This window comes from Populus trichocarpa, chromosome 9, assembly GCF_000002775.5.
Source record: "Populus trichocarpa isolate Nisqually-1 chromosome 9, P.trichocarpa_v4.1, whole genome shotgun sequence".
In the NCBI taxonomy this organism is placed as follows: domain Eukaryota; kingdom Viridiplantae; phylum Streptophyta; class Magnoliopsida; order Malpighiales; family Salicaceae; genus Populus; species Populus trichocarpa.
The window spans coordinates 6,352,783-6,371,206 of record NC_037293.2 but is presented as its reverse complement, the minus strand read 5'-3'; the positions used below and the strand labels follow the sequence as shown (position 1 = coordinate 6,371,206).

The window sequence follows — 18,424 nt, the reverse complement described above, 5'->3', positions numbered from 1 at the left end:
TGTGGGATTTGAAGCCCTTTCATATATATACTCTATGTTCCAATGAAAAAAACCATGTTTTTTCAATGTGGGATAAAAAACATTTTGGTTTAAATACTTCAACTTAAAAGGATAACATATTATCTTTTCAATGTGAGATTTGAAACCCTTTCATATATATACTCTATGTTCCCGTGAAAAAAGTTATGTTTTTTCATTGTGGGATTTGAAACCCATTAGTATATATACTCCATGTTTCCAAAGAAAAAGTTATGTTTTTTCAATGTGGGATAAAAAACTTTTTTAGTTTAAATACTTTAACTTAAAATCTTAACATAATATCTTTTTAATGTGGGATAAAATATTTTTTAAAATATTCTTTTAAACTTCATAATATGTATAATCTATATTTACATGGATTTTTTCATATGAAATATTAAAATTTTAATTTTTTTTAATTTTTCAGGTTGACCCGGGTTGACCCATAAAACCCGGGACCCGGCTCCTTGGCCGGGTCAACCCCGAGACCGGGTTTAATAACTATGATTCAAACCTAACTATATATCTCATTCAGCCTACATTTGAGCTAATTGTTTTGTGTCTTGTTTTTGTATAGAGTTGTTTCGTTGAATTTTATTTTTTTTATTAATTGTTTTTAATGTTTTGTATTATTTTGAAATACTAATGTTGAAAATAATTTTTTTTAAATAAAAAATATTATTTTGATATATTTTTAAATAAAAAATATTTAAAAAAACAATCATTATAACACTCCCGAATATTTATTTTATTTTTAGCATGGTACGCATACAACTCATATATTTATTTATATCATGAATTTAATCCAAAAATACCTATTTTTAATTGCATCGCATGCCCGCACAGGTTATAAAGTTTTATAGTGAATGGATTTTTTAATTGCCATTTTTTTTACCTGAATTATTTGGTTTTCAATATTTTATTTCAGCGTGAAAAAACAACAAATCAATCTCTCACGATGCTACCCTAAAATTAAACACAGGCCAAGGACTATCATAGAATAGTGAATCCATAGCTAGCTTCTGTAAGCCGAAGATCGGTATTAAAAAATCCAGAGCCTAATCCTTTTTAAATTCAAATTCTTATGATTTTTGCAAATTAATTGTAGTTGTTTTTTTAATTTTTTACATTAACAAAAGTCATATACATTTGGTTAGATTTAATAAAAAAATATTAAAAAATTGAATCGAAATTCTCATCAATAAAAAAATCAGAACTTCTAATTAATTAATTTTAACTGATACCGAATTATTATTTATTTATTAGGTTAGACTCATGTCAAACGGAAACTCAAATGACCAGGTGAGCCATCCCCGCCTCAGAATTCTTTACTTATTGTTTAGTTCGATTATCATTTAACATGAAACCCAAGTCCATATCAGTGGATAATGGCCCAAGCTGATGCCAGGATCTTAGCCCAGAACATGATACAACAACAAGAACGGGGAAAAAGGGAGGCAAGCGAAATGAGGCATTATGACTCATGGCGACACCCTAGAAGTAGAGCACACTTCCAAATCGACAACTGAAAATTAACAGGAGTCTTGTAATATTGAGGAGCCGCAGCTGAAGCTGTCGTTTCAGGAAGCTGCAATGGAGGCAGCACCATTTACTTCTCCTTCTTCTACCTGCAAAACTTCATCCATCTCCTCCTCCTCTTCTCTTATATCTCTTTCAAAAATTTCTTACAGAAACCACTCTCCTTTTAAGTTCAAGTCACGTAGAAATCTCTCAGTTCGTGCTTCCAATGATGATTCAGGTCCCCTTCCTCTTCCCCTCCTCTCTCTATCTAAAAATCTATTAATGCCATCAAGCACTGAAACTTCTTCTCTTTGTTGTTGTTGTTTTTTTTTCTTTATGGATTTTGCAGTAGTGACTCTGCTTGATTATGGTGCTGGAAATGTCCGCAGTGTCCGAAATGCCATTCTTCATCTCGGTTTCCAAATCAAAGATGTACTCTTTTTTATTACGTACTTTAATTCAATTCTTCTTCTTCTTCACGTTGTTTTTTTTTTTTGGTCTATAGAAGTAATGTAATATAGTAGTTATGATTTTATTTTATCTGTTTTGGGAAAAATGGACTAAAAATCAAACAGGTGCAAACTCCGAAAGACATTCTAAACGCAAGGCGTCTTATATTTCCTGGTGTCGGGGCTTTTGCACCTGCTATGGATGTCCTTAACAACACTGGGTCTGTCTTTTCTCTGTCTTTTCCAATGGTTGTTTTTCTTCTTGCAAACATCGAACAATTCTCTATTTCTTTGTTGTTTTAACATGTGCAGGATGGGAGAAGCACTGTGTAGCTACATTCAGAATGATCGCCCCTTTTTAGGCATTTGTCTTGGACTTCAGCTACTTTTCGAGTCTAGCGACGAGAACGGTCCAGGTCAGTCTGTTATTTTTGTCTGATGAATTAGCAGCTTTGACATTTTTCTTTCTTTTCTTTGTAGAGTTGTTGAATTTGTAGTTTTACTGCATTTGTCTCAGTGGGTGGTCTTGGTATGATTCCCGGAGTGGTGGGCCGTTTTGATTCCTCACATGGTTTTAGAGTGCCTCATATTGGTTGGAATGCTTTGCAAATCACTAAAGATTCTGAAATTTTGGATGACATTGGAAACCGCCATGTGTATTTTGTTCACTCTTATCGTGCCATGCCAGTGCGTTTTTCTTCTTCTCATCTTATTATTGATCTTGTTGCATAATTTTGCCACGTGTATATTTGGTTTATGAGCTTTCCTTTGCAGTCAAATGAAAATAAAGAGTGGATTTCCTCTACCTGCAATTATGGTGATGAATTTATAGCATCTGTTAGAAGGGGAAATGTGCATGCTGTTCAATTCCATCCAGAGAAGAGTGGAGGCAAGCAGTAACCCTTACTTTTCTTTTTTCTTTAACATATGGTTTGTGAACGTGATTAAATTTCAGCTGCCTCCTATTAACAATCTTGAAGATTGCATTTTGCTGTCCATCTTTATTTGAGGGGGGAGCCTAAATTCTCCTTTGAGACTTTACCATTGGATTTGGATACTTTTTGCCCTGACAGTCTTGAGTCTCTTGTATGTGCGGTGGAGAGTGTATGAAAAATATATCTAAAATAATTTTAGCACGTGAATGTTAACAAGACTGGCTATTTAACACTGATTGATGTTATTTAAAATGATTGTCACAGATGTTGGTCTTTCAGTATTGAGGAGGTTTTTGCTTCCAAAGTCATCTTTGACAGGGGTACACTCTGTAGTCTGAAATCAATGCATCTTCTATGCCTCTTAACTTCTTTATTGAATCATCTAATGAAACGAAACTTCATTTGAAGACAGAAGCGTACTGAAGGGAAGGCATCGAAACTTGCAAAGAGGGTAATAATTGCTGACCTCAAGTTTTATTTAAGTGGTTTCAAAATTTCCTTGCCCTTGCTACAATTTTTGTTGTGCAACTACACTGAGTCTGAATGGCTTTAATGGTTTTTCATCCTTTGTATTTGGCATCTATTTGGATTTGAGTTTTTGGATAACTTTAGATTTTAAAACAGTTATGTGTTGATGCGATTTCTGTGGGATAGTACATTGTTTTGTAGCCATTTAAAGGATTATAGAGATTTATCTTAGCTGATAATTAGTGGGACCGAAGCGTCCTCTTTTTTTTTTTTTTTTTTTATTTCAGTTTTCTTCTCCTTTAAGGATGCTTTGTTCTCCTAACTCTGAGTATATTCTTTTTATATAAATAAAAATGCTCAAAAAATAAAGGAGGCATGATTGCATAGTAGAGGATAAGGCATCCTCTGGAAGCATGAATACACATGTAGAAGATCAAAATAGAAGGGCCTTCCTGTCACTTTGTGCGTCAAATAAGGAAACTCAGATAAATGCACATGAACTCTTAAACTAATCATCTTTATTCAATTATGTTTGTATCTGCATGTGCTCTTCATATGCTCAGTGATATTGCTTCACTTCAGGTGATTGCTTGTCTTGATGTGAGGGCAAATGATGAAGGAGATCTTGTTGTAACCAAAGGAGACCAGTACGATGTAAGGGAACATGCAGATCAGAGTAAGGTATGATGAAGAATACCACTTGCATTATGTGGGATTGGCATGCGGCTAGAGAACGCTGCATTTTGAGAGTGCTCGTGGAAAAAACATTAGCACCGGCACTTTGTGAAAACTTGAAATGGGAAAAAGATATATAAATTTTAAGCAAACATACACCTTGTATTTTTCAATTATGTTGTTAAATGTTTTGTCTGCGTTTCTTTCTTGTACATGCTTCAGAAGTTCATTTGATTCCAGTTAAATATCTTTTAAGGTGAATGTTTTAGTGCTGTGCTGATGGATTAATGTCTTCATCTGAAAAAAGAAGTTGATTCTATTTCCTTGAGAAAAAAAGGAAAGAAGCTGATTCTATTTCCTTATGAAAAAAAGGAAAGGAGTTGATGATTCCAATGGAATGCACTCATTTGGTCCCAATCTTGTCCTAAATTGTAACCATTGGTGGAAATATGTATTTGCATCTCATTAATGGTTTTATTGGTGTTGATTTGCTTAGGTTAGAAACCTTGGCAAGCCAGTGGAGCTTGCTGGACAGTATTACAGTGATGGTGCTGATGAGGTATGGTATTTTTACCCTTCTTAATTTGATCCATGTACTACCAAGGACGCAGTACTGTGCTTAACGTGTTAATGTTGAATTTCAGGTTAGTTTTTTGAATATCACTGGCTTCCGTGATTTTCCCTTGGGTGATGTGCCAATGTTGCAGGTTGGTTTTGCAGCTATTTAATTACTTGCTAAAAATATTGTTGGTAACTTGTATACAGAAGTTTCATTTAGCCATAATCTCATCTTTTTGCCATGCTCTTGAAGGTTTTGAGACGCGCTTCAGAAAATGTTTTTGTGCCATTGACAGTTGGAGGTGGAATTAGAGATTTTACTGATTTAAATGGCAGGTCAGATTTCAGTGTTATATGGCAGATCAATCATATGGTTTAACATTTTTCAACTACTATGCATGCAATCTTTCCCCTAATTTCACCAATTTTAAAGTTTCCTTGTCATCTTCATGTGTCATTAATTGATAGTTAGGTGCGTGGGCATATTATCATTAAGCCATTCTCCCTTCAGGTATTATTCTAGCTTGGAAGTTGCATCAGAATATTTCAGGTCTGGGGCTGATAAGATTTCTATTGGAAGTGATGCAGTCCATGCTGCAGAAGAATATCTGAAAACTAAGGTATGCAGTTGGTGTTAAATCATCAACGAGAACAGAGATCAAGATAACTAATTCTCTGAGAAAAACTTAATTAACTTGATCAATAGTCAAAACAACAACTGAATGTCTAGGCAGGTGCATGTTTTTAGGGGCACCAAACCGAATGAAATAACAAAAGGTGAAATCTAATATTAGTTGGAAAATTAAAGCCATAGAATAAAAAAACCTAATAAATAAGAAATAAACTAGATTAGCAATACTAACACTCCTAAATAACATTAAAATCTAGAATAATCATGCAACATTAAAGTTCCTAAACAATCAAATATTAATTACCATTGTTGTCTTTCTCCATTCCCCATCAGTTGTACTTCCAATATCTATTTACTTAAAAGATCTTTTCCATCCACTTCCTTGTGTTTTCCTCCTAATTGCCCTTGGACTCCACTTGTAGGTAAAGACTGGGAAGAGCAGCATAGAACAGATATCAAGAGTTTATGGAAATCAGGTAAATTCATGTGTAGTTTGAAATACATATACCACCACTCTTTGTAAGGAAGCGTTGCCTTTATAACACATAAATGCTCTTAAATGGGTGTCTAGAGTAGCGGAGGATAAAAGGATGCAGATATTCAAATGTCTGATTTAGATGGATCTTGTCAAATGATTATGATCGACTAGTTGGGAAATGTATCATTTTAGTGATACTAACAAAACAATTTTTATTTAGTTGCTAGGGTGACAAATGTTGCTGGCCTCGTTTTTGTATAGCGCCTTACAAACTAAAATTCAGTTTCCAGTTTGGTTCTTTATGCATGTTCATGAACTAAATTAAGTTCACTGGTTTTTTATGTTCTCCTTGGCATATCTTGCTCTTCTAGCATGTAATTGATCTTATGGTGGCTAGCTTCTTCCATTTTATACTCAATTCTCTTTTTTTTCCTCCCTTTCCCCTTCAAAAATTAGTTTTAAGTTTTGTACAACTGCAACTGGGAGATGGAAATAGAAGGTTTTCTTGCACTCATCAAGGTACACGGACATAGTAGTGTTAGCTAATCTGGTTGTATTTTCACATCATTTCAATTTTATTGCATCAGTAAAAAAACATCCATGGTGATTGGCTGATGTAAAAGTTTGTGTTCACGAAGCTGGCTTATATTTAATTGCCAAGTGTGCCTATAGAATGTTATTAGTATTGCTTTTTCTTTCTAGTGACATGACATTAGTTAATACTTGATTGCAGGCAGTTGTTGTAAGTATTGACCCTCGTAGAGTGTACCTTAATGATCCTAGTGATGTGGAGTTCAAGTCTATTAAGTTGACTAACCCAGGCAAGGAGAATTTTCTTGTGCTAATTATTTTTACTGCTTTGAGATCTGCTAATTAAATACATATTACTGGCTGTTCATGGTATTCTTTAAATCCATTAGAAGATCCAAAAAGCCTTGCAATTGGTTCAAGTGCCAAACTTGTGGAATGGGTGTGGTAGATCTTGTATAAGAATATTCCCAAGTAAAGATAATATTGATGTTAATAATAACAAGATCCCGAGTCTCACTTGATATCTATCATCATACAGCAAAGTTGTTTAACTGTTATTCATCATTTACCTCTTTCTGTTTTCAAGATCTTAACCATGCTTTTAGCTCTCACTATCCATTTCCTTCTTATGCCTTCTCGATGGGCATGGAGTGTGTATGCATGCATAAGAGAGTTGTGCAATCAGATATGTTCTCTGCAATCAGATTGTACGTTGAATGGTTATTACTTATTAGGTTTTCACAATTGTTTCAGGTCCAAATGGAGAAGAGTATGCCTGGTATCAATGCACGGTAAGCTTTATTTTTTCTTCATGCAATTATGACTGAACCTTGATTCTGGAATAGGGGTATTTTTCAATTACACTCTGTTTGACTTGGTTTCTAGCCATCAATTCCAGAAAAATGACAAAGCTTTTAAAAGCTCTAGAATGCACACGTGTGCTAGGGTGCTGTTTACATATATGTCAGGGTGCATACATGTAAAACCAAGGTAAAATTTCTGATATTCTATGGCAATATAGTACATTTCGACACCAGGAAGGACTAAGAGGTTCACAGAGGAATGCTAATTTTCTCTCTGCACTTGCACACGCTTTAATTTCCAGATGTTACTCTTGACATGTTAAGCTACATTTGAGTTCTTTCATGTGCTCAAATAACTCCACTACTTTTAGAAGACTATAAATTAAATATGTTCCTGAATGATCAAATTTGAGTCGGTCAAACAGAATTTGGTCATAACCACCTTCACCCTGGCTTCAGTGCTGATGGTGGGTTGCTTGTGGTAATTGTACTTTGACACGCTACAAATTCCCAGTCCAGGAAAAATTAATTGACCATTTCTCTCGTTTTTTACCATTTGTTAAGATCAATGGTGGGCGAGAAGGTCGACCAATTGGAGCTTATGAACTTGCAAAAGCAGTTGAAGAGCTGGGGGCTGGAGAAATATTACTAAACTGCATTGATTGTGATGGTGAGGATTCTTATTTCTCAACTTTGAACCATTTCTTCAGAAAATATAGCATGACTGAATTTTTTTTTTAATCTTCCTAAAAGTGATGGCATTGATTTGTGGTTGTCAATGATTTCAAGACTGTTTCTTTGAAACCATAAAATATAATCTGATGGTCGCAACTTCTTGGTATTTTTTGTTTGCTCTTTCATATTTATGTAGAAAACAGGAATCCATTCTGTCCTTGACCATCTTCAATACCATTTCAACGGGTTCTAGAGGCTTTACTAGTTAGATGACCCGCATGATGCCGCAGGTTAATTTTTTTTTGTATAAATAAAATAAAAAAACTAAGATCTAAAAATATTAGGTTTTTCTGTAAAGTTATATCTAAGAGTCTTGGGTTTGACTGCAACGCCCGACCCAAAAGTAATATTTATAATATTAATAATAACATTAAACTTGCATGACCTAAGTTTAAGTGAGTTTGACTGCAACACCAAACCTAATAGTCTTGGATGTGGGTCTGGCTGCAAGGTCATTTCATAAAAGTATGATAATTAATTAGATTAAAGAAAAAGAAAAAAACAAAGAAAAAAAACCAACAGGAAGAAAAAAAACTAATAAAGAAAAAGAAAAAAATCTGAATTAACTGGGTTAACCCGTTAAACCTGAGATTCGCGTCATGAAAGTTTGATAACTAAATAGAAAAAATAAAATTGACGGCTTAACTGGGTTAAACCGTCAAACCAGGTTAACCCGTCAAGCCCGGGATACGTGTCATGAAAATCTGATAATTAAATAGAAAGAAATTTAACGTTAACAAACTAAACTAAATGAAAAAAATTAATTAAAAAGAAAAAAAGTAAAAAACAAATTCCGGGTTAACTCGTCAAACTCGGGATCCGTGTCATGAAAATTTGATAACTAAATAAAAAAAAATTAACATTAACAAACTAAATTAAAAAAAATTATTAAAAGAAAAAAACACAAAAAAAAAAGCAAAAAAAAAAAACAGCAAAAAAAAAATAAAATAAAGAAAGACAGCTCAGAGTATTTTAGTATATGTTGTTATTATTATTATATTATTATAAGTATAATTATAATATATAAGTTATATTATTATAATTATAATTATATAAGTTATAAGTATAATTATAAGTACAGGCGTGGGAAAGCTACAGTGATTTTTAGAGTATTACTTAATTGTTGCCTTCAGTGCACGTGCATTCATATATTGTGTTTGGCGTGCTACAGAATTGATATGTTGTTTCTTTCAAATTTCAAAATTACGAGTGTTGCTTTTCAGGTCAAGGGAAAGGATTTGATATAGATCTAGTGAAGATGATCTCCGATGCCGTGAGCATCCCTGTGATTGCAAGTAGTGGTGCAGGTGTTTCTGAACACTTCTCAGATGTGTTCTCAAAGACAAATGCATCTGCTGCCCTCGCTGCTGGCATTTTCCACAGGAAAGAGGTAAAGAAAACGTGCTGGTTTTTTATCACTGAATACGTTTCACATTTTGAATTGCACCAGCTCTTTCCTTTTATCTTTTCCATGAGATGGCAGATATTGCATTTGATCAACCATTAGAGTTGGAGTTCCTATATTATGAAACATGAAAATCTCAAATTCTGCTTACCTTTTGCTTCCATCAAATGGAGCTTTAGGGTTATGTTTAGGAGCTTCAGGCATACAATGTTCTATCATGTCATCTTCTTTATTGGTTTAACCGCATTGCAAAATCTCAAACTCTCTGGCTTGCAGGTGCCCGTTCAGTCTGTCAAAGAGCACTTGTTGAAGGAAGGCATAGAAGTCAGGATCTAATTCAATTTTGTGTCCTCATTTTTTTTATGCACTGGTTATGTCAGCACTGTGTGGTGAATCTCTCTGATGACTCGTCCAGCCGTCGGAGCAGGACTTCTTTGGGGAAAAGAAATGGATTTTTGTTCTCCTTTTTTTTTTCCTTCTAGTACTTATCTTGGAAATTTCATGAGCATCATAGGAAACAGAAAAAATAAAATAGAAATGTTTACGTTAAATTGCTTTGGAATTTTCTTCTGCTTGTAGGACACCATGCATCGCTTTGAATAAAGAAGTTGGTTTGAAATTTTAGGTAGATTTATATTGTTTTTGTGTTTTAAAAGTGTTTTTGAAAAAAATTAATTTTTTTTTCTTTGTTTTAAATTTTATTTTGTTTTTTCAAATTATTTTGATGTATCGATATAAAAAAATATATTTTGATATATTTTTAAATAAAAGATACTTTAAAAAGCAATATCTGTAGTGGTACTAAAAATGCTCTAGTGCTATCTTGAATTTTGGTTGTTTAAGGTTAGGAGTGTGTTTGGGTTTTGGTTATTATTCTAATGGTTTGAGTTGAATTTTATTTTTATTTTTGAGTTTTTTTTTAATTATATATGTGCATATAAGTATTGTTCAAAAAAGAAAGGAAGATAAAGAATAAAAAAATAGGTCATCAGGTTTGTGTGGAAGGGGCATATGATACTTCCATGTGTAGTCCCACCAAAATTCCACACCATTTTATGTGCGAAGAATACATTCACATCACTTGATTTCTGGGTAGACTTGATTTCTTCTTCACCGAACCCGACTTTTGCCTCCTGCGCCGTACTTTTAAGTGTTCTTTGGAAGATATATTTTTTAAAAAATTATTTTTATTTTTTAAATAAAATAAGTGAGCTCTATTTTAAATAACATCAATTATCTTATGTTTTAAAAATGAAAGGTTAACCATCTAGGTGGTGGTCCAGTGGTAAGAGCTTGTAACCAAGAGATTTGATCCCTCTGTGGTCTTAGGTTCGAGCCATGTGGTTGCTCATATGATGGCTACTGGAGGCTTACATGGTCGTTAACTTCAGGGCCCGTGGGATTAGTCGAGGTGCGCGCAAGCTGGCCCGAACACCCATGTTAAACTAAAACAAAAAAAAAAGGTTGAATATATATATATATATATATATATATATATATATATATAGACACACACACACACACACACAAACACATCAATTGGTACCCCGTTTTTCTTCAATTATTCCACGGACCTCAAGTATATTGAAAGGGCTTTATTAAAGGAAATTTCCAATGCAGTGGCCACTGGCGACATGACCTCAAAATGACAATTTTGATATATTTACCTCAAAACACATGTCTCAACTCATAAATTCATTAACCTGAAAATTAGTTTAAGTAGGTTTTTCTTCATTGACATTTTTTGTTTTTTCATTAAAAAAACCTCAAGTTACAATGTTGTTTCAGGAATTTAAAATAATCATAGTTTAGGTTTGTGTCAATCTTCAAGTTTATTCGCCCAATTGTGGATCAACTTTCAAGTTAGCCTAGTTCTCAAGATGGATCTTCAAATTATGCTTATAGGTGTAATTCGTTATCCAAGTTAAAAATTTTTTCGATCCTAAAAAAAAATATTCAATCAAAGATCATTTAAGATAACCTAAGTTAAATCTAACTAAAACATGATCTGGAATATGAGACTGAAAGAATCCATAGAAAAAAAATAAAAAGAAATTATGAATTTCAAGGTCTAATAACCTAATGTTAAAGATGAAAAAAAATTCAAGAAATACAACGCTTAAGCAAAAACCCGAGTAAGCTCAAGGTAACTTGATGAACTAATAACCTGCGATGTGAGATCGGGATTAATTTTTTTTTTTCAAAAGGAAGACTTGGTAAAAAAACAATAATAAAAGAAGGTCAAAAAACCTTAAGCCAATCAAGGTTAACTTTACCAACCCGATCTTAAAATAACCAAATAATAACAAAAGTGAAGAAATGACAAAGCTCAAGGGCAAATAATTTAATGAAAAATTATGTAATTAAAAAAAAATCATAAAACAATTGAGGGAAAACAATCCGAGTCAACCCAAATTAGCTCGACTAACCCGCCACATGTGATATGAGATCGCGATAAAAAAAAATTATACTTCCAAAAGAAAGACCAAGCAAAAAAGACCGAAATTAAATAAAAAAAACATTGAGTAAGAAAATGCAAGTCAACCTGGGTTAGCTTGATTAATCCACACCCTGGATAAACCTATTGAAAAAAAAGTAAAAAAAAATCACTTAGCTCAACGGCTAATAATTTAATGCCAGAGTTAAAAAAAAATCAATCTCATAAAAAAACAAGAGAAAAAAATTTGAGGTAGTCGTGGTTAACTTTATTAATCTATTATCCAGGATATGAAATCATGACAACTCAATAAAAAAAAAGCGCAAAAAACAATGAAGCCAAGGATTCAATAGCCAAATATCAAATTATGAATTTAAAAAAAAAAATTAATTTTCAATTAAGTATTGCCTTGTTAAAAGGTAACCATGAAAAAATAACAAAGTAAAATATCAAACCATAGAACAATTTAAAACCCAACCAATACATACCAAACATGGTATAAAAATGAAATAAAATAATCAGGGGCTAAATTAATAAAAAAAACTAAGAAAATGATAAACAAAAAGTTACTAAAAGAATGAGGACTAAAACCGGATAAAAAACCAAAATGAAATTAAATATTGAAGGATAAAATTGGAAAAAAGACAAATCAAGAAAATAATAAGAATACCAATAAAAAAGAATGAGAATAAAAAATGAATCAAAAAAAGAAAAGTATAAAGCACAAAAACAAAGCAATTAAAAGTAGAAAAACTAAATCGAATAAAAAATCAAATTAAATAAAATATCAAGGATGAAATTGAAAAAAATCCAAACTTAAAAAAACTTCCACCACAGCCCAACCAAACCTCCTCCACGAGCACACACGTAACATAGCCAAAAAGAGGATGAAGCGCTTCTCCCAGAGTCACAGTGAAAGTAGGACTTTGGCCATCACAAAATCCTTCACCTACCACTTAAATAGTACGGATGTACGTGTTAATAATTTTTTTAATAATATTTTAAAATTTAAAATTATCAGGGTATCTATGACAAAATCTAAAAATAATAATAAAACTAGTTGAAATGGACTAAAACATCCTCTTAGCATTTGTTTTTTTGGAATTACAAGGGTAATCTACCTTTTTACTGTTTTAAAAAATATAAAAATCCTTCTATGCATATATATATATTTTTTCCCCCCTAAGAGCATGACCGTAAATCTATTTTTCATTTAAGTAAAGGAAATATTCATTAAACGAGAAAAGAAGAAGAAGACGTAAGTTAGAAGCCTAATATTTTGGAAAAAAGGAATTGAAAGCTCGATGGAAACTACCTTTTCCGTGGATGGATATTTATTTCTTTATATTATAATAGTGTTATTTTTTTAAAATATTACTTGTTTAAAAATATATTAAAAATATATATTTTTTATTTTTAAAATTTATTTTTGATATCATCATATCAAAATAATTTAAAATCAATAACAAAAATTTAATTTAAAACAAAAAAAAATTTAATTTAAAAAGATAATTTTAAAATACAAAAATAAATATAATCTTTCATAAAATCCATATTCTTAACACAGGAAAGCAAGACTGTGTTGGTGCAGTCAATCATTATATATATATTTTTTAAAATCAGGTTTTACATTGATCCAACCCTAAATTAAATAATGAATTAATATATTATCAAGTTAATCTATCAATATCAAACCCAACCGGATCAAGTCCTATAACTAATCTCTTTAGGTTTCGTTTAGTAGTACCGTGGCCAACCACGCAATTGGCTTAGCTACCAAACAGGCCCTTAACAGTTTCCTCCGCTGTCGGCTTTCTAATATAACCACCCCTCACAAGGTTTTTTGAATAACATTATCATCAGCAGGTATTCCTAATTCATGAGCAGACAACATACTACGCCGTAGCCAAACAGAGAGGTTCAACTCCACGTACGCGTGTCACAATCTAACCTGAGCATCACAAAAGAGGAAGGCACCCTTGAGTGACGCACAGGTGCAAAAGGGCATCAAAAATTACCCCGTCAGTCACAACTCACAACCAGTCACCAAACCCTAAAAGATTTCATCTCCTCTAACAACAACATTTCTTCCCTCCGTTCAGTATCTTGCTCGCAATGGCTTCTTCTCGTATCAGATCAGGCCTCCCTCTTCTCAACAGGATTTTGAGATCTGATTCTCTATCTACTCAACGATCGGCTATTCAACGCTCCGTCTTGACCCCTGCTTTCACCGCATCTCAGGTAACAAAATTATCCAATTCAAATACAGAAATTTTTTCGTAGAAACCAAACGGAGCGTTATTTTGATTTGTTTTTGGAGTTCGATGCCTAATTTTATTTCTTTTCAATAAATATCTCATTTTCTCGGAAACGAAACGAAGCATTATCGGCCTCTGACAGGCGTTGTTCTCGAAATTTTTGATCACTCTATACCTAGTAATGATTAATTTACTCGATGCAATGAGGCATCTAAATTTGTTGGGCCATTTTGTTGTTGCAGCCCTCAAAAAATCTCAGCACTTCAACTGCGCAGAAGGAGGAGAAAATCAAGGTAGTTGATCTCATTGGCATTTTAGACTTTGGTTTCTCTCATGCTACACATATTTCATGTGATTTTTTGAACCTTATGTTGATTGCCATGTAAATAAAAGGAGGATTCTTTACTGTTGTTACTGCAACTTACTGGGCAGTGTTTGAAAATTGTTCTGTGACACTGTTTGCTTAGAAAAAAAAGATTTTTTTTATGAAACTTTTTTTTTTTTCCTTTTTCTGAATTCATGTTCCCATGGTATCACGAGAAATCGGTCACAGTAATATAGAACTCTAGTAAATGATGTTTTGAAACCTGAGCTGACTAGATTTCCATGTCTTCTGAGTAATAAATGTAAATCAGCATCTATTCCTCATCCTGTTAATGCATGGGAATTTTGGGAAGTCTATAAATCTAGGAAATAGAGGTCAAAGCTAAACATATATTGAAGTGCAGAGACAGTCATGCAAAATCAGAAATTAGCTGCATATATTTGTTTTAATCCTGATTTGGTGGTTTTTATGGTATTAGTTGCCTATCACTTTATACGGGGGAACTGGAAACTATGCCTCTGCTTTGTTCATAGCGGCCAAAAGGTCTAAGGTGCTGGATCAGGTTGAGTCTGAAATTCTTGACCTCATTGCGGCTTCAAAGAAAAGCCCAAAATTTTCTCAGTTCTTGAAGGACTTGTCAGTGCGAGCTGATACTAGAGTCAAAGCCATTAATGAAATTTGTGCTACAGCAAAATTTTCAGAAATCACGAAGAATTTCTTGGGTAAGATAAGCTTCTCTTGTAATTGGTATTTGAAGCATGAGAACCGAATCTTTCTGACCATAGTGAATTTTAAGTTCTTGTGGTAAATATTCAAGCAACATGTAGATTAATGTATTACTGTCTTTCATTGGGCCAGCATAAATTTAGCTTTTGTTGATTCGTGCTCAATGCTATGAATTTATAGAAATTTCCCTAGCACTTCTTTATATCTTTGTTTAACACTTCTGTATATCTTTGTTAAAGTGATTTTTTTTCTAGTAATTAAATCTGGACATCTGGCTTAGCTTAGGTTATAAATCTCTTGGTTTTCCCACACACTTAGGATTGAAATGCTTCCCCAAACCCTATATCTGCCTCTGGGAATTTTAAGAAACGGACAAAGGCTATTACCTATTGTAAAGCTTGAAGTTCAAACCTTTATGATCTATGGCTAATTGTTATTCTTATTGTTTTATGCATTCTTACTTTGGCTAAACTAGTCTGATTGCCTTTGGTTTTGTTATTATCATTTCCTCCTTGACATCATGGTAATATGGCTTGGTAGATAAATGATGAACTTTTAAGCATCTGCTGGATCTTGAGGACTTACAAGATTGTCCTCTTTCTCGGTAATAGGAGACAGTATGCTCCATCAGGATATTTCATAGGTGGATTGCAGTTTCCTGAGGGGATGTGATCTTGATGTTCTATGTGTTGTTGGCTAGTCTAGTAGCTTATTTATACTATGATGTGATAGAACTAACACATTGACATCAGATGCTAAAGGCCCTCTTGCAATTTGTTATCTTAATAGGCTGTCCTGCATTGGGTTGGAACTGTAGCTGCAGGCCTTTTGACCTTGTGTCCTAAGGCATACATAGTCATTTGGATCCATCTGTATTGCAAATTTTACCTTGTACTGAACTTCACTTATATCAGGCTTGAACTTGTACCAATGTTGTGCTTTATATTTGATATACATATAATGATAAAGTGGCATTTCTTTGTACCATGTTGACATGATTATACCAAAATGAATCTATGCCAATCTTCTTTCGATGAAATCCTTTGTTGAAGAAATTTATTATTATACAACATTTCATTGTAATTTATTAGGATAGCTTCTTGTTGATCTCTTGGCAATTGATAGTAATTATTCTTGCATTTCACTGCATCATCATTCTGAAAGTTTCTTTATTGCCTTTTTACCAGTTATAGTGGCTGAGAATGGGAGGTTAAGTTACTTGGAAAGCATTGTAAATAAATTCAAGCAGCTGACCATGGCAGACAAGGGGATAATAAAAGCTATTGTCACAACTATCATGGTAAGTTTGGCTGTTCAGTGGTAAATATTGTTGTTGGAAGTGCAAAATAATGATGACCATTATATAACTTGTACGGTTCAACTTGTATGTTTATTCTATCGCACCTGGCCTGTCTTTGTTTTTTTTTTTTTTGATTTTTGCCTTTTTCCATTTGTTTTTCCTTTTTAGGGTACATGAAACACACTTTCTGATATTCTTCTGTTATAGATTTTAAGGATTCCCTTCCTTGTACATGGTTCTTTTCAATATTATTTTGGGTTACACTCTCTTGGTTATTCTTAGTGGAGTTCTTGCTCATTGAAAAGTATGTAATGCAGTCGATAAAGAGAAGCAAGATTAAACCTCTAAAGAGCTCTGCTTTTGTAAAAATAATAATAAAAAAAATCTTTAAGGGGACACAATTATTGCTTAAGTTTGATATGGTGCTTATTCCATGCCATCCATGTCTTTTCCAGTCTACAGTAGGCTATTTTCGAGTAATTTTATGGTGCTTAAGAAGTAACTAGCGAGATCTTGTTAGTTACCCTCTGCGATCCACTTTAAAGAAATGGAGAGATATAAGTAGGAGAGAGAAATCCTAGGTGAAGATATTCTTATTATTTTTGGTGGGTTATGAATTTTATATTATCTCTTCTTTGTGTTTGTTTCTTTCTTCAAAGTGGGTCCTAGAGAGCAACTATTAGGATGCTACTAGTTACTCCCCAAGCACCATAAAATTTTCCTCCATATTCTCAGCTCCCCTCAAGTTGTTAGCTAGTTAGGATTTTATTGAAATGCAACATGAGAGGTCCATCCATGTCTTTTCCAGTCTACAATAGGTCATATTCTCAGGCCCCTTCAAGTTGCTAGCTAGTTAGGATTTTCTTGAAATGCAACATGGAGATCAGTGAGTTTGCCTGTTGTTTTCTTTAGTTGTCTTTAATCTTTCCTTTTCCGTTGAAGTAGTGTGACCTTGTTTTCTCATTAGGAGTACATGCGCATTTAATGTTTGAAGTACTAGAAATTTATATAATCAATTGATGCTTTCACTTCATATAGCTTTTGGCATTAATTAATCATTGTACCGTCATTTTATTTCTCTAGAAAAATAAAATTATCTTAATGTTTCTTTATCTACCAATCAATTGGTGTTTTGTACGTCAGGTCAGGCATCTCCACGGGCAAAGAAATTATGATGTAATTTGGATTTTGTAATAATTTTTGGCTGCGTTCACATGCTTCATTCCATACCTTGAATAATGCTCTGCTCAATTTCATAGTTTCTTGTGACCTAACAGCCTAGTTGATCCTTGCTATGTAAAGTGCTCGTTGAGTACAGAGTGTTTTACCTCTTGATATTTAGAATTTACTGTTACACTCTTATGCCAGCCCCTACCCCCACAAGAGGAAAAGGAATTGAAGGAAACACTGCAGGATATTATTGGTCACGGGAAGTCCGTCGAGGTTGAACAAAAGGTGAGCATTATTACCCAAATTAGTTAGTTTGATACTGTGCCACAGTGAAATTTATTCTGTCTTATTTTGTGCCAGATTGATCCTAGTATTCTTGGGGGGATTATGATAGAGTTTGAGCAGAAGTTGTTTGACATGTCCATAAGAACTAGGGCGAAGCAGATGGAGAGGTTCCTGCGTGAGCCTGTGGACTTTGATGCCCTCTGAAAGGTGCCACACCTAATAGCATCCAAGTTTTCCAGGTTACCTCTGGACCAATTTCTATCAATGCTCCATGAAGGAAAAGTTATCTGTATTTCTTGTTTGGATTTGTTCACCTGTACGGCACCCTTTTGACATGGGATGTTCGCAAATAAAAATCTGTGCAGGCAATCATTAATACACCTTTACTTTCTTGCTGAGATTTTGGTGATACTAAGTGTTTGAAGGTTATAATTGTTCAAAGATTACTCACCTGCACATTGAGTTTAAGCGCACATGTGCTCGCATTGGGCTCTTTTGTGTTGTCTTTCATTTTCCTACAGCAGCTAGTTTGTTGGATGCAGACTAATTAGTGCGGAGCTCATGATATTTAATTTTGATGCGTGAACTTTTTTATTTGAGTGCACTAACTTTTATTTTTTCTATTTGAGTGTGAATTTTCATATTTGTTTATTTTTGTAATATTATATTTCATTAAATTCACGATGATGTGGTCATTGAATTGGCGTTGACATTAC

General features: G+C 33.4%; 2 protein-coding genes across 4 annotated transcripts; both read left to right on the top strand.

The window, feature by feature from the left end:
• The first annotated feature begins 1,481 nt into the window (after positions 1 to 1,481).
• On the top strand, positions 1,482 to 9,835 carry LOC7482280 (imidazole glycerol phosphate synthase hisHF, chloroplastic). 3 transcript variants are annotated; one of them, XM_024608134.2, is made up of 19 exons: positions 1,483 to 1,777; positions 1,889 to 1,971; positions 2,115 to 2,209; positions 2,301 to 2,404; positions 2,506 to 2,675; positions 2,763 to 2,877; positions 3,188 to 3,243; positions 3,336 to 3,374; positions 3,974 to 4,072; positions 4,563 to 4,625; positions 4,711 to 4,773; positions 4,878 to 4,960; positions 5,136 to 5,244; positions 5,678 to 5,731; positions 6,467 to 6,554; positions 7,018 to 7,055; positions 7,632 to 7,737; positions 9,026 to 9,192; positions 9,484 to 9,835. In XM_024608134.2, the coding sequence occupies exons 1-19, from the start codon at positions 1,612 to 1,614 to the stop codon at positions 9,541 to 9,543; spliced, it is 1,758 nt and encodes a 585-aa protein (XP_024463902.2). In that variant the 5' UTR covers positions 1,483 to 1,611; the 3' UTR covers positions 9,544 to 9,835. The 3 variants fall into 3 exon arrangements, with proteins under 3 accessions (XP_024463906.2, XP_024463902.2, XP_024463903.2); XM_024608135.2 differs by lacking the exon at positions 4,711 to 4,773; XM_024608138.2 differs by lacking the exons at positions 6,467 to 6,554; positions 9,484 to 9,835 and having other exon boundaries at positions 1,482 to 1,777; positions 9,026 to 9,174.
• A 3,579-nt stretch (positions 9,836 to 13,414) lies between these two features.
• Positions 13,415 to 18,106, top strand: LOC7467328 (ATP synthase subunit O, mitochondrial). Its single transcript, XM_002313266.4, has 6 exons — positions 13,415 to 13,885; positions 14,145 to 14,195; positions 14,706 to 14,949; positions 16,141 to 16,253; positions 17,622 to 17,708; positions 17,784 to 18,106. The coding sequence occupies exons 1-6, from the start codon at positions 13,760 to 13,762 to the stop codon at positions 17,910 to 17,912; spliced, it is 750 nt and encodes a 249-aa protein (XP_002313302.1). The 5' UTR covers positions 13,415 to 13,759; the 3' UTR covers positions 17,913 to 18,106.
• The last annotated feature ends 318 nt before the right edge of the window (positions 18,107 to 18,424 follow it).